This window comes from Schistocerca piceifrons, chromosome 3 (assembly GCF_021461385.2).
Source record: "Schistocerca piceifrons isolate TAMUIC-IGC-003096 chromosome 3, iqSchPice1.1, whole genome shotgun sequence".
Taxonomy (NCBI): Eukaryota; Metazoa; Arthropoda; class Insecta; order Orthoptera; family Acrididae; genus Schistocerca; species Schistocerca piceifrons.
Window position 1 is genome coordinate 503,115,936 of NC_060140.1, and position 15,029 is coordinate 503,130,964.

General features: G+C 43.4%; 1 protein-coding gene across 1 annotated transcript in view; it reads left to right on the forward strand.

Annotated features, from left to right (window-relative positions):
• LOC124788540 (1-phosphatidylinositol 3-phosphate 5-kinase) overlaps positions 1 to 15,029 on the forward strand; it is a 407,657-nt gene that overhangs the window by 35,353 nt on the left and 357,275 nt on the right. Inside the window, exons 2-3 of the mRNA XM_047255810.1 lie at positions 4,935 to 5,041; positions 5,195 to 5,290. Coding sequence (XP_047111766.1) covers positions 4,935 to 5,041; positions 5,195 to 5,290 — 203 coding nt within the window. The remainder of the gene's footprint in view (positions 1 to 4,934; positions 5,042 to 5,194; positions 5,291 to 15,029) is intronic.

The following is a 15,029-nucleotide window of genomic DNA, read 5'->3' on the forward strand; positions in this document are numbered from 1 at the left end:
GGGGGCCTAAGGTTCTGAGGATTCCTGAAGTTCCGCCTGGACATCAGGAATGGGATTACCTTGGCAAACTTTGTATGTAGTGTTGTCTGAAAGCTGACACAGTCCCTCAGCCACATACTCCCAACGATCAAGTACCACGGTCGTGGAACCCTTGTCAGCCGGAAGAATGACGGTGGATCGGTCAGCCTTCAGATCACGGATAGCCTGGGCTTCAGCTGAGGTGATGTTGGGAGTAGGATTAAGGTTTTTCAAGAAGGATTGAGAGGCAAGGCTGGAAGTGAGAAATTCCTGGAAGGTTTGGAGAGGGTGTTTTTGAGGAAAAGGAGGTGGGTCCCGCTGTGACGGAGGACGGAACTGTTCCAGGCAGGGTTCAATTTGGATAGTGTCTTGGGGAGTTGGATCATTAGGAGTAGGATTAGGATTATTTTTCTTCGTGGCAAAGTGATATTTCCAGCAGAGAGTACGAATATAGGACAGTAAATCTTTGACGTGGGCTGTTTGGTTGAATCTGGGAGTAGGGCTGAAGGTGAGGCCTTTGGATAGGACAGAGGTTTCTGATTGGGAGAGAGGTTTGGAGGAAAGGTTAACTACTGAATTGGTGTGTTGTGGTTCCAGATTGTGTTTAATAGAATTTTGAGGTTTTAGGGGGAGTGGAACTGGATGTGGGGGATTGAGTAGATGGGAGAGACTGGGTCTGTGTGCAATGAGAGGAGGTTGAGATTTATTGGAAAGGTTGTGGAGGGTGAGTGAGTTGCCTTTCTGGAGGTGGGAAACCAGGAGATTGGATAGTTTTTTGAGGTAGAGGGTGGCATGCTGTTCTAATTTGCGGTTGGCCTGTAGGAGGATGCTCTGAACAGCCGGTGTGGATGTTGGAGAGGAAAGACTGAGGACTTTTATTAAGGATAGGAGTTGATGGGTGTGTTCATTGGCTGAGTTGATGCGTAGGTGAAGGATTAGGCAGGTGAGGGCTATGGATTGTTCAGTTTGGAACTGGTATAGGGACTGGTGGAAAGAAGGGTTACAGCCAGAGATGGGAATTATAAGTGTGAGGCCTTTGGGGGTAATGCCAAATGTCAGACAATCCTGAGTAAATAAAATATGGGAGCGTAATCTGGCTAGGGCGAAGGCATGTTTGCGGAGGGAATGTAAATAAAACTTAATTGGGTCATTGTGGGGATGTTGAGAGGGTGACATGGTATTAGAATGTGGAAAGTGTAACAGAGGCTGAAATAAAAGTATATGGGGAGAGATAAAGGTGAACTAGAAAGCAACTAGAGTCTAAAAAGTGTTGATTAAAGCTGAGCTATGTTGATCCTGTGGTGAACTTAGGTTGGTAAACAATGATGTGCACAAAGGTTAGGTGGTTGTGTTGTCTCCAAAACACGTTCAAGGGTGGAGAAATTTAGGAAAATTTCGAAAAAACTGCGTGTAAATGTATTAAAAGGAGTGGTTTTGTGGTGGCAGATTATGAAAATGAGGCTAACAATAGTCTAACAAAGAATTAATGACGTTAAAACCTGTGGGAAGCGGCTAAAAATGACCAGTGACGAGGGAAAAACAAGCCGAAATGGTTGTTTAACTGGTGAAAGGAACTGTTTGTGAACTGGGAAGAGTGGATTTTATAGCAGCGGTAGTGTTGAAAGCGGAAAAAAAAATTTTTTTTGGTTATGGTTTGGAAGTAAGTTACGTATTATTGAGTATATATAAGCAGAATAAAATTGTATGGTAGATTACGGTAAAAAGGGGAAGGTGAATACAAAGTGAAACTACTTGCACGAACAAAAAGAGAAAGTAAGAGGACAGAAAAGATTTTGAAATGCAACAGTGACAATAACAAACGTAATTGTTGGGTTCAAATTAATGATATGAATATAATAGAGGGAAACATTCCACGTGGGAAAAATATCCACCGACACTCCGCACCCCTACCTTCTACCTACTTCCTAAAATTCACAAACCCAATCATCCCGGCCGCCCCATTGTAGCTGGTTACCAAGCCCCCACAGAACGTATCTCTACCTACATAGATCAACATCTTCAACCCATTACATGCAGTCTCCCATCCTTCATCAAAGACACCAACCACTTTCTCGAACGCCTGGAATCCTTACCCAATTTGTTACCCCTGGAAACCATCCTTGTAACCATTGATGCCACTTCCTTATACACAAATATCCCGCTTGACCAGGGCCTCGCTGCGATGGAGCACTTCCTTTCACGCCGATCACCTGCTGCCCTACCTAAAACCTCTTTCCCCATTACCTTAGCCCTTAGCTAGCTTCATCCTAACCCACAACTTCTACACTTTTGAAGGCCAGACATACCAACAATTAAAGGGAACAGCCATGGGTACCGGGATGGCCCCCTTGTACGCCCACCTATTTATCGGTCACTTAGAGGAAGCCTTCTTGGTTACCCAAGCCTGCCAACCCAAAGTTTGGTACAGATTTATTGATGACATCTTCATGATCTGGACTCACAGTGAAGAAGAACTCCACAATTTCCTCTCCAACCTCAGCTCCTGTGGTTCCACCAGATTCACCTGGTCCTACTCCAAATCCCATGCCACTTTCCTTGATGTCAACCTCCATCTGTCCAATGGCCAGCTTCACACAATAGTCCACATCAAACCCACCAACAAGCAACAGTACCTCCATTTTGACTGCTGCCATCCCTTCCATATCAAACGGTCGCTTCCCTACAGCTTAGGTCTTCGTGGCAAACGAATCTGCTTCAGTCCTGAATCCCTGAACCATTACACCAACAACCTGAAAACAGCTTTCGCATCCTGCAACTACCCTACCGACCTGGTACAGAAGCAAATAGCTAGAGCCACTTCCTCATACCCTCAAACCCAGAACCTCCCACAGAAGAACCCCAAAAGTGCCCCACTTGTGACAGGATACTTTCTGGGACTGGATCAGACTCTGAATGTGGCTCTCCAGCAGGGATATGACTTCCTCAAATCCTGCCTTGATATGAGATCTATCCTTCCACCGTCCACCTAACCTTCGTAACCTCTTGGTTCATCCCTATGAAATCCCCAAACCACCTTCCCTACCCTCTGGCTCCTACCCTTGTAACTGCCCCCAGTGTACAACCTGTCCCATGCACCCTCCCACCACCACCTACTCCAGTCCTGTAACCCGGAATGTGTACAAGATCAAAGGCAGAGCCACGTGTGAAAGCACCCACGTGATTTACCAACTGACATGTCTACACTGTGAAGCCTTCTATGTGGGAATGACCAGCAACAAACTGTCCATTTGCATGAACGGACACAGGCAAACAGTGTTTGTTGGTAATGAGGATCACCCTGTGGCTAAACATGCCTTGGTGCATGGCCAACACATCTTGGCACAGTGTTACACCACCGGGTTATCTGGATACTTCCCACTAACACCAACCCGTCAGAACTCCAGAGATGGGAACTTGCCCTTCAGTATATCCTCTCTTCTCGTTATCCGCCAGGCCTCAATCTCTGCTAATTTCAATTTGCCGCCACTCATACCTCACCTGTCATTCAACAACATCTTTGCCTCTTTACTTCCGCCCGACTGACATCTCTGCCCAACCTCTTTGCATTTACATATATCTGCCTGTGTGTGTATATGTGCGGATGGATATGTGTGTGTGTGCAAGTGTATACCTGTCCTTTTTTCCCCCTAAGGTAAGTCTTTCCGCTCCCGAGATTGGAATGACTCCTTACCCTCTCCCTTAAAACCCACATCTTTTCGTCTTTCCCTGTCCTTCCCTCTCCTTCCCTCTTTCCTGACGAAACAACCTTGGGTTGTGAAAGCTTGAAGTTTGTGTGTGTGTTTTTTATTGTTTTTATTGTCTCTATCAACGTACCAACACTTTCGTTGGGTAAGTTACAGCTTCTTTGTTTTTAATTACAATTTACATAGTTGGATATAAACTTCTCACGATCAAAATTTTATGACATTCATAACTTATTTATTGTTTCATCACTTCCCAGTTCTTCATTACAGAGCTTTTTAATAACTGCGCAGAACTGAACTTTGACTAATATTAATAACTACTGAACAACTGTTTTGCACCAACCTTGGCTGACTTATCTTGCCCTGACTCTGTCCCATATATAGAATTTTGGCAGTGCATTCAATTTTTGGTACTATTACAATTAATATTTTATGTAGTTGACAAAGAAAAGAGATTAATAGAAATTATTTCATATGTGCAATCAAGATGAGTGGTTAACATAATTGTATCTTCAGTTAACTGTTTTATGACTTTCATAGTTTTTGTAAGCTAAATATTGTAAAATAAATTTCCTTAACCATTGGTATTACAGTACGTAAGTTTCCATAGTAATTATTTTAATTGTTTACAATAATGCTAAGTCTAATGCCTACTTTTTACCATTCTATACAAATGAAGGCGATCCAGTGTTTACTGAAGACTAGAAATGTTATTTTTGTTTACATAATAATATTGCTTTCTCATACTATAAGATATGATTGCCACACATTATTCTGTATGTCAGCTATTGTTCCAAGTACAGTTATACAATGATAAGCGTAAGCCTAAAATCAAGACATAATCATAAATATATGTTTACATAGCAAAATTACATTGTATTGGGAAGTTTATTAACATATCGTGTACTTCAGTTGGTGAATCTTGGTCTGTTACATTACACTATTTACTCATACCATACACACAAGACAGTTTAAACATTACTTTATTACCATTATCATTTTAGGCTTACCAGTATGGTAATTTAATTTACATAGACATCTGTTGCATAATCTATTTCATTTTTAACTTATCCCTGGAGGAAGAAAAAGTGTACAACAGTTTTTTAATTCAGCAAATGTTTAGCATAATAGAATATACTACCCACTGCAAATGCTGGATTAGATTGTTGTTTAAAATGTCAATAAGAAGTGTGATGGTTTGGTTCATTGCAGGTGAAGCAACATCTGAAGGAACTAGCAGTGTTCAGACTACAGAATCTCAATCTACAGATGAAGTGTCAGCTTCTCATTCTCCTGATTGGCAGGAAAATCCAAACCCAGTATGCATTTTGTTTACTGATAGCCTTGAGAACTATTTAAAGTGATTTAGTTGTGCAGTATTTCATAGCTTATTTGTCGTAATTGTTTCCATCATTTAATTATTGAAGTGGTTTTAAATTATCTTAGTGTTTTTAATCTTGTTCTTATTTCAGGAGCAAAATTCACCATTTACCATTGATGTAACAGATGGAAGAAGCTTACCAAATGTCCTGAGGAGAATAAGTAATCTTCTTGCCCTCAAAAGTACAGTTAGTATGATGCTTATACACTCAGAGGAATCTCCATTTTAGTTTCTTTGCATTTAATATTACATTATGAAATAGGTGCTTGTGATTGTAAAAAGCATCAGTTATGTCTGTGATGATGTATCCAACATGGAACTCGAGGAATATTACATTAGTATTGCTTCAACCATTGTCTGATTGAACCTGTTATTATTTCTTTATTGTACCTTTTGGAGAACTTGCAGTTCACTATAGTAGATGACAATGGTCTTTCAAATTCACCAATTTTTACTTCTTTATTAAGGGGATAAAAATGAAAAAGAATGTTATTCTTCGTGTTTGCAACAAACTGGAGTTCTGATGGCATGCTTCTGCATCAAAACTTTGTCTGATGTGTTTTACGTAGAAAATAAATGTGTTGTTAGGAGGCATTTACTGGTGTAACAAACTGGCATGGTACAATCTTGTTAATGTTCCTGTCAGCTGCTCAATGTTTTAACTATATGGTGAGTGATTACTGTACTGGTCCATTATTTGATCTGTAAATAGTCAGTTCATTGAAGATTATAGTTCTTATATATTTATTTGTGCCCACCATGTCTCAGTATTCTAAAGAGAGAACAATATTTAATAATAATGGAAAGAAATGAAGGTAGGCAAAATGGACTCAGTTCGCTAAAAGTTAATAGAGATCTGCTCAGGATAGGATCTAATTGAAAATACAAAGAATAGGGAGGATTGAATCTGTAGCAACTATCCACATGCAATTATTTACTCTGTGCGCAATGTGACATAGATTACAGAAGTTCATGGTAAGTATAAGTGGTTCTACTGTACCCAAAGTTACCAAAAGTGACAGTAGCTAGCTGCATATATTGTATGGTGTTTGGGTGCTCTGGGGAGACAATTACACAGTTGCTGCTACTTCCCACTCCGGGAGACCTCAATCTTTTGCTTGCGATACCCAGTGAACCCATTCACCACTGCTACTACTTCTCAACTAACTTCCAATAAGTCTCACTCACTCCCAGAAGAAGAAAGTATCATATCACTGTTCCTCACCTTTTACACCTGAGTTCGTCATGTTGGCCCATGAATCCATCATGTACTTGAGCACCCCCAGGTGGCTCACAATTCTTTCTTGAATTCATATGTGATTCCCACAGGGCCCTGAGCTACTACAACCCTTTCTTCCTTTCCGGGCTGCACTTCTTCTCCGTACCCCTCCCTCCCCATTCTCACTCCTCCCCTGCTGCCCCCTCCTTCCCCCCCTCTCACGGTTCTTACTATGTCGACCTGGCTATCCACCGTGTTTCCTGTATTCCTTGTGGCTTTGTTCCCCATGCCTTTTCTTTTTCACCATTCCTTTTTGGCATTTTTGGTCCCCCTTTGGAGTTTGATCTCGACTTCTAAATTTTCTTTTTGTAGTGTGAACCTTTTGGGAAAGAACTCCCCCTGCCCCCCTAGTGTCTACACTGTGGATTCCTCTACCCTCTTGCTTCCCCTATTCCTTCCCTACCACAGCTCTCCTCTTCCCTGCTAGGTCATCAGCACGTGTAGTCAGTCCGTGTGGTGGGGCTCTTATGTACCCATCTGGCTGAGCCCCTGACAACACAGCTATCACACTTCTGATAACTGAATGATTGCTTCCCCATGGATGTGTAGGAGTGGTGTGGCCATTGTGCCAGATGGCTGTTGCTGTGACTGGGTGATGCCCGTGGGTAGAGCCCCTGATTGGAGTGGGTGATACCAGGGTGGATGCTTTGTGTATGTAACATATCAATCTCCAAAAATCTGACGGTTCTTATATGGCTGTCTCTTCAGTTGGTAATGGATCATTGAATGCTGCTTCTTATGACCCTTTGGCCTTCTCTTCTCTGACTACACCCTGGGAGGAGGGCCAGGCTCTCCAGCCTGGGATGAAACACTTTCCTCGCTACCTGAGTCTGTATTAGGGTGGATGGGGACACATTGTGTGCCATGAAACCATTATTTTTTGTGGATAATGTCAAAGACAAGTTTAGCAAAGTGGAGACCCTCAGGAAGATGCGGTCGGGTTCCTTGTTGATCAAAACTTTTTTGCTGTCCAAGTTGCAGCTCTTTGTGCTTGTGATCATCTTGATGAAGCCCCGGTGTCCCTTACACTTCACCAGTCTTTGAATATGGTCTAGGTACTAATTTTTTGATCCTTCAAACTGGTGAGGTACTCTGGGACAATCTGGAATGACGGGGCATTCATTTTGTTCAGCGTGTGCAGAAAGATCGTAAGGGCAGTCACACCGATACCGGCGCCTTTATTCCGGCTTTTGAGAGAGATACTTTCTCAGAGAAGGTCTAGGTTATGCATTATTAGTGTGATGTGAAGCCATACATCCTGACACTCCTGTGGTGCTTTCAGTGCTTGTGTTTCAGCCACGTTTTCCGATGTACGGCACACTCCTTTTGTGATGATTCGGACACCCACTCCATGAGGGGAGCCCCTATGTTCTGCCATCCACATGTGTTAATTGTCATGATCATCACTCTTCATGCTCACCAGATTGCCTGGCTTATAATAAAGAAAAGGAGAGACAAGACTATAAGTCCTTGGATTGTTTAACTTGCACTGATGCATGTCAGAAATTTTACTGATTTCACCCTGTGTCGATGACTTCTACTTTTGCTTCTGTTACATCCTTACTCCCTCCTCCCACTTCCTTACCCCAATCCCAAAGCCCTCTCCTCTCCCCCTCCCCTGCGATTCCCACGCCCTCCCCTCCATGTGCCACTCCTCCTCCATGGCTGAAGAAGTGCCCCCCTTCTCCAGCACCCGGGGGAGGTTGGTCTTCCTCCTGGGACACCTTCCCATGAAGTGTCTGAGGCTGGAGGCTTGCTACTACAATCTCTGTTCCCCGAGGTCACCCGTCTCTTTCAGTTTCAGATCTTGAAGAAGCCTGGCCTCCCTCTACACCCTGCCCCCCTCAACGTATAAAAGAGAAGAAGAAGAAATGTAAGTCCCAGGACAATGTCCCCCTGGTGCTCTCAGAGGTGCCATCTCCCCCCTCGCAACCTGAGTCTAACCTCTTATTTATGGATGTCACCCTGTCCTCGTTGGTGACAGATGGTGAACCAGGTGGCCCATCTGCCTTCCATTTGGTTACCCACCCTGTGCTTATTCAATGGAGCTGTAATGGATACTACCATCACTTCCCAGAGTTGTAATCCCTTATTGTCTTTTACTCGGCAGCTTGATTCATTCTCCAGGAATTTCATTTTGCTGATGCTTACTCACCAACCCTTAGTTGGTTCCATGCTTTCTATTGGGACCAGGTCGGCCCTTTGAGGGCTTCTGGTGGTGTCTGTACATTGGTCCATATGGATATTGTTAGTATATAGGTCCCACTTCGTACCCCATTGAAAGCAGTGGCTGTTCAGGTCCACATGGACTCTGCGGTCATGATTTGCAATCTCGAGCTCTCTTCTGACAGGCCACCTACATCTGCTGTCCTAACTGCCCGCCTTCAGCATCTCCCCCATCCCTTCCTCCATTTTGGGATTTTAATACCCATCACCCTTTGTGGGGCAGTGCTTTTCCATCTGGTTAGAGGCTCCTCATTAACCAATTTCTTGCTTTCCATGTCCTGTGCCTTCTTAATGGTGATTCTCCTACTCATTTTAGTGCTGCATATGGCACTTTCTGTGTCATTGATCATTTGATTGCTGCCCCTCCCCTACTTCCTTCCTCACACTGGTCACCACACATTGATCTCTGTGATAGTGACCACTTTCCGTTGATTCTCTCATTCCCTTCCTGCCTCCCAGTGACCCTGTTGCCACACTAGGCTGCCGGCATTGCTGTCACACACATGACAGGCCGTGTACACCATCGGCCAGTTGTGTTGTGGAGCACAGCCATTACCACCGTTACTCATGATTGTCATTGTGCCTTGCAACACCTTAAGTGGCACCAGTCTGATTAGCTTTAAATGTCTTCATGCCAAAGCCCATTACTTAATTAGAGAGAGCAAATGGGTGTGATGGTAACACTTTGTGTCATCTTTAGGTTCTGTCCCTTTGTCACAGGTGTGGGGTACACTCCACACCCTCCAAGGTTGTCAGTGGCAGTCTTCCATTTTAGGCCTTGTCCTTCCAGAAGGCCTTTGTACAGATCCCTCAGTCCTTGCAGAACTCCATTTTGTGATGGCATTAGCCTCCTATCGAGCTGTCTTCCTCCCCCACAGACAGCAGGCTGAAGCTTCACACTTACATGTCACCCCTTGTCAGGCAGAACTCTACAGTGAACCTTTTATTGAATGGGAGCTGCTTCTGGTCCTCTGTTCTCCCCATGATTTAGCTCCTGGCCCTGATCCCATACATAATCAATTGCTTTACCACCTCAGTCCTCCACAATGCCAAAATCTCCAGGTGTTTAACCATATTTGGCTCCAAGGCATTTTACCCTCTCAACGGAGAGACAGTATTGTGGTTCCCGTTCTTAATTCTGGCAAGGATCCGTTGTCCTTTGATAGCTACCAACCAGTCAGCCTTACCTGTGTCACCTGCAAATTACTTAAATGGATGGTGGTTTGTTGGCTCAGTTGGGTCCTTGAATCTCAGGAACTTTTTATCTCTTTGCCAGTGCAGCTTTCAGGAGCGATGGTCTCCGACTGATCATCTGCTTTGATTGGAAACCACAATTCAGCAAGACTTTTCCTCAACACCGCCATCATGTGACAGTTTTCTTCAATCTTTGTAAGGCCTATGACCCAGTTTGGCACCATCACATCCTCGTTATGCTCCATGAGCAGGGTCTTAGGGAGCCCCTCCCAATTTTTATTTGTCAGTTCCAGTCCCGATCCTTCACAATCCAGGTTGGCACTGTTCTTGGCTCTCTGTGGACCCAGGAGAATGGCATTCCACAGGACTCTGTATTAGGTGTCCTTCGTTTTCTCGTTGCTATTAATGGACTTGTGGCCTCTGCCAGACTGTTGGTCACCCCTGCTCTGTATGTGGGTGATTTCTGTATTTGGACTAGCTCCCACATGGTGCCTATGTGGAATGACAGCTCCAGGATGCCATCCGGCACACTTCCACGTGGACATAATCACTCATTTTTCAATTCTCTCCCCTTAAGTCGAGGGTTGTGTATTTCTGTTGCCGTACTACAGTCCATCCTGATCTGGAGCTCTTACTCAATGCTGAACATCTGACAGTGGTCCCCCAGCTATATTTTTTAGGTCTTCTTTTTGACAACAAACTTACATGGTCACCCCATATCTGATATCTGAAGGTTGGCTGTTTTCGTGAAGTCAATGTTCTTCACTTCCTTGCCCACACACCTTGGGGCGCAGATTGTTCGACCCTTCTGTGCCTTTACTTGGCATTAGTTCTGTTTCAGCTGGACTATGGTTGTCAGGTTTATGGATCAGCTGCCACTTCTGCACTGCTCCTTTTGGACCTGCTTCACCATCGTGTTGTCCGTTTAACCACTGGTGTCTTCAGCACCAGCCCTTTCAATAGTCTCCTAGTTGACACTGGCATCCCACCCCTTTTGATTTGTCTGTTCCAGCTCCTGGTTTGCTTTGCATTCATTATCCCTTCTTTCCCTGCTGACTCCTCCTATACTATTCTTTTCACAGCTTCAGGCTGTTGTCCAACCACTACCTACTCTCGGATGAGTTCATTTCACCATTGAGACTTCCATCTCTTTTCTTTATCCTCTTCTCCACATTCCATTCTAACACCCCCCCCCCCCCCCCCCTCTGTTGGTTAGTTCCTTGGCCATGGATTTGGATGGATCTCTTCTGGGTTCAGAAAACCTCCATCGCTCCAGTGGTTGCTCCGTTGTTTGTTCTGGATGCATTTAATGTGAGTTTTAGGATGCCATTTTTTATATACCCATGCTTCTAAATCTGCCGATCCTATGGGATATGCTTTCACGTCTTCTGTTGGTATGGAACACAGTCTCTTGCCTGCCATGTGTGAGTACTGTGGAATTGATGCCCACTTATCAGACAGGTTATCACTCTGAGTTTATCCCACCACTCTATGGTTTCTGCCATCCATGACCTTCTTGTTGATCTAGATGATGCTGCTTATTCCGGTGGTATACTGGCCATGAATGGTAGTGAACTTGCTAATCATTTGGCTGGGGGAGGGGCGGCCATTTGTCTCCCATTCTCCATGACCACTGTGGCGGCAGATTTGTGACTTTACATCAAATCCATTTTTGCTGAATTGTGGACTGACTCTCGGGAGGCTAGCCCCCATCTAATAAAATTCGCATCATCAAGGAGACTCCCCCCCCCTTGTGGCCACCTTCCCACTGCCTCTCTAAGTGGGAATCTACCATCCTCTTCCATCTTTGTGTTATCCACACTAGACTGACCCACGGTTTTTACTCGGCAGTGAGCTACCCCTTGCCCCCCCCCCCCCCCTCCCCCTCCCCACTCCTTTTGTAGTTATGTGGATCCCCTCACAGTGATCCATGTATTGCTGAATGGACCTTTGCACAAAATATGCCCTCCCACCTTCTTTGTCTCAGCACTGTTCGGTCCCCTTCCCCAAGTCAAACAACCAATGCTGTCTCAGGTGTTAGTGGATGACCCTCGCATGGCTACATCTGTCCTCAGTTTTCTTCATGAAAGTCATTTGTATTTTCAGGTATAAGGCCTTGAATTTTCCTCTGGAGTTTGAATCCATCAGTTAGCACAAGTGTTGGTATGGAGGCCTTGACCTTGCCTCCACACCAGCCAGGTTCTCCCATCCTTTTCCCTATATTTTATCTGGTCTGTTGTGCTGTTTTGTTTTCCCTTTTCTCGTGTCTTCTTCCCCTTGTGTTGTCCCCATTGTACCGTGATAATGGTATGTTGTGGGTGTCAGGATGGGTTGGTGGCAGTGCTGATGTCACACAGCATGTAGCGTTTCTGGGGCACCCCTGCTCTCCCTGTTTCCACCCAACCTCCTCCTGTGGCTTCCTCCTCCTGCACCACTGACATCCCTTTTCCCTCTTTGTTTGCATGTTATCCCTTCCTCTCGACTGGACTGTGCTGTTTGTGTCGTTTTTCCCTTGATTTCTGCAATACTAGATCTTTGGGCTGATGACCTTGCTGATTGGTCACCTCCTCCGCATTGAGCAATCTGCCATGTATTTGAGCAAAATCACTTCCATTTGGCCCCTGTTGATAATAGGGGACGCCAATGGTATTGTTTGTGCATGCCATGGGTTCTATCTGCAAATAAAATATACAGCACAAGAAACAAAGTCATGATTCCTCCTAGTTATTCAGGTTATGTACTATTGATTATTGTGTCTACAAAATGTTTTCAGTGATCATATGCTTTGTTTTACATTGCTTTGTGACTTAACCAAAAGAATACTTCAACACTTTTATTTGTTTCAACATGGAAGTTCAAATGATTAATATCAATAACAACAAAAGTGATTGCATTACTGACTTGAGAGAGAGACCATAGGTCATTGAGTCACTGTGGACTGATATTCTGAAACTACTTGTTATTTGTCCTGTTCATATATTACTTTTGTTTGTTTATAATCTTTAAGAAGCAAATGAATCCATTCATTTGATAATCCTTTATTTCTCAACCTTCGTTAGTCACTGTCCTCAGCCCCCTCCCTGTTCCCATTCCAGCACTACACAGCCGTCATTTCACCACCACACCCAGTCTTCTAATTTCTTTTATTTATCTCCTTTCCGCTACTTACCCTTTCCTCCCTCCGCACCTTCTCTCCTGCCCTCCGTCTAAACTGCAACACATGACTGTCCACCACTCCCATCATACTATCCCCCCCCCCTCCCCCCCCACCCTCCTCCTTACCCCCACCCAGTCGCCACTCCCATCATGCACTGGTGCTGCTGTTCGCAGTGTGGTCTCAGCTCTCCTAGACTGCAGATGTGTGTGCAAGTTGCATTTGCGTGCGTGCGTGCGTGCGCGCGCGCTGTGTATGTGTGTCTGCTGCTGACAAAGGCCTTAATGGCCGAAAGCTTTAATTGTGTGAATCTGTTTATTGTGCCTATCGCGACTCAGCGTCTCCGCTATATGGTGAGTAGCAACTTTCCTTCTCTGGTATTGTTACAGTCCTCTACTTCTGTAACTTTCAAGCTTAATAAGAAGAGGAGTATTGTTGACAATCTCAAATGTTTTGTTTTAGGTCAGAAAATATTCCTACTGCCTTTCTTCTTCTTCTTCTTCTCCTTGAGAATAGTTGACATTCAGTTCTTGTTTATTGAGTTACCTAACCTTTTACCCATTAATTTTTCCAGTACTCTATATATACATAAGGATATTCTCATGGTACATCTCTCTCAACAATTTTTAAAATTGCTAACACCTTTGAGGTTGGTAACACTTACATAAAGATGCTTCACTGTAAAGAGTTCCTACAGAGCTGAGTACTGTGAAATCCTGCTCATTATCACATTAACTGGTGTACAGTGTGTATCCTTTAGTTATTAACAGCCTTTAGTGTTTCCTTAATGTTATCCTGACCGTTACTGCTTTTGCTGTTCACATTGGTTATAGTGAAAAGTCTGCACCATCATCTGAGCACATTGTAAGTCTTAATATTCAGTCCATATGCATGGCAAAATTGGTGGTGGATTTCTGCTGGAGGTTGCTTATGGCAGTGCAGAAACCTGATAACTGCACAAAGCTTGCTGTTTATGGGAGATAGTGTTAATACTATTATCTTCTTCTGGCTCTCTGAAATAATGACTGCCATAGCAACACTGAAATGGCTCCACATTATTGCCTCATACCCCCCTCTACTACCCCTCATACACATCTGTTCTGACTACTCATCCCATCTTGGGAAGCAACTGGAACTTACGTTCCACAAGACCCTTGTGTTAAATTTTTAGCTGTCCCACTAAAGTAACATTGAATATGTATAATTTTTTTAATTTGAATTTTTTACAGTTTTTTCATTGGTTTTCCTGATTTTCCCATTTTCCATTGTTATGATGCACACTATTTGTTTTACTTTATTTGTGGAATTTTTTGGTATCAATACTATGCATTAGTTTTGTCAGTCAAATGAGCTATTGTAAGATTGTATTCATAGATATCTTTTAGTGGGTTTGAACAGTATTATGAAATGGGTTGATTACTCGTCACAGTAGAGATGATTGTTGAGTTGCAGACAAGAAAAGGAAAAAACACACATGCATTCACATCTCTCAGACACATAACAGCTATTTCTGGCCACTCCAGTCATTTCATCGTGCCTGTATCCAGTTGAGCATGTCATCTTTATAGTGAGTAGCAATCAATTCTTTTCATAAAACTGTTGCTATTCCAACCTTATCTTTCCCTTGTTGTAGTGGGTATGCACATTTGTCATTTTCTTCCAGATCTGTTGCAATACTTTCTCTTTATAGCAGGAAGTTCTGGAGTAGTTTGCTTCATATCCTGACAAAAATCTCTCTCTGACTGCTGGCATATTGATATTTTAAAGTTCTTCTTCAACAGTAATGGCTAGTATTTGAATCTTACTGTTTCTGAACACTTTATTGTATTATTTTTCAAACCATTTAAATTCTTCTTTATAATCTCACATTTTGTTGAACTTATGTTATTTATGTAACATTCTCTTTTTTCCTAAAGTATTTCAGACATTTTTATGGAATGTGATACACTGAGTCTGTTATTAAATTTAATTTCAGAATCCTTTATGTTGCGATCTCAAAATCATCTACACTTCTGCATGGTGATGTTTCCTGTCTTTGTGAATTCTAACCCTCCTTAGTGACTACAGCTACAC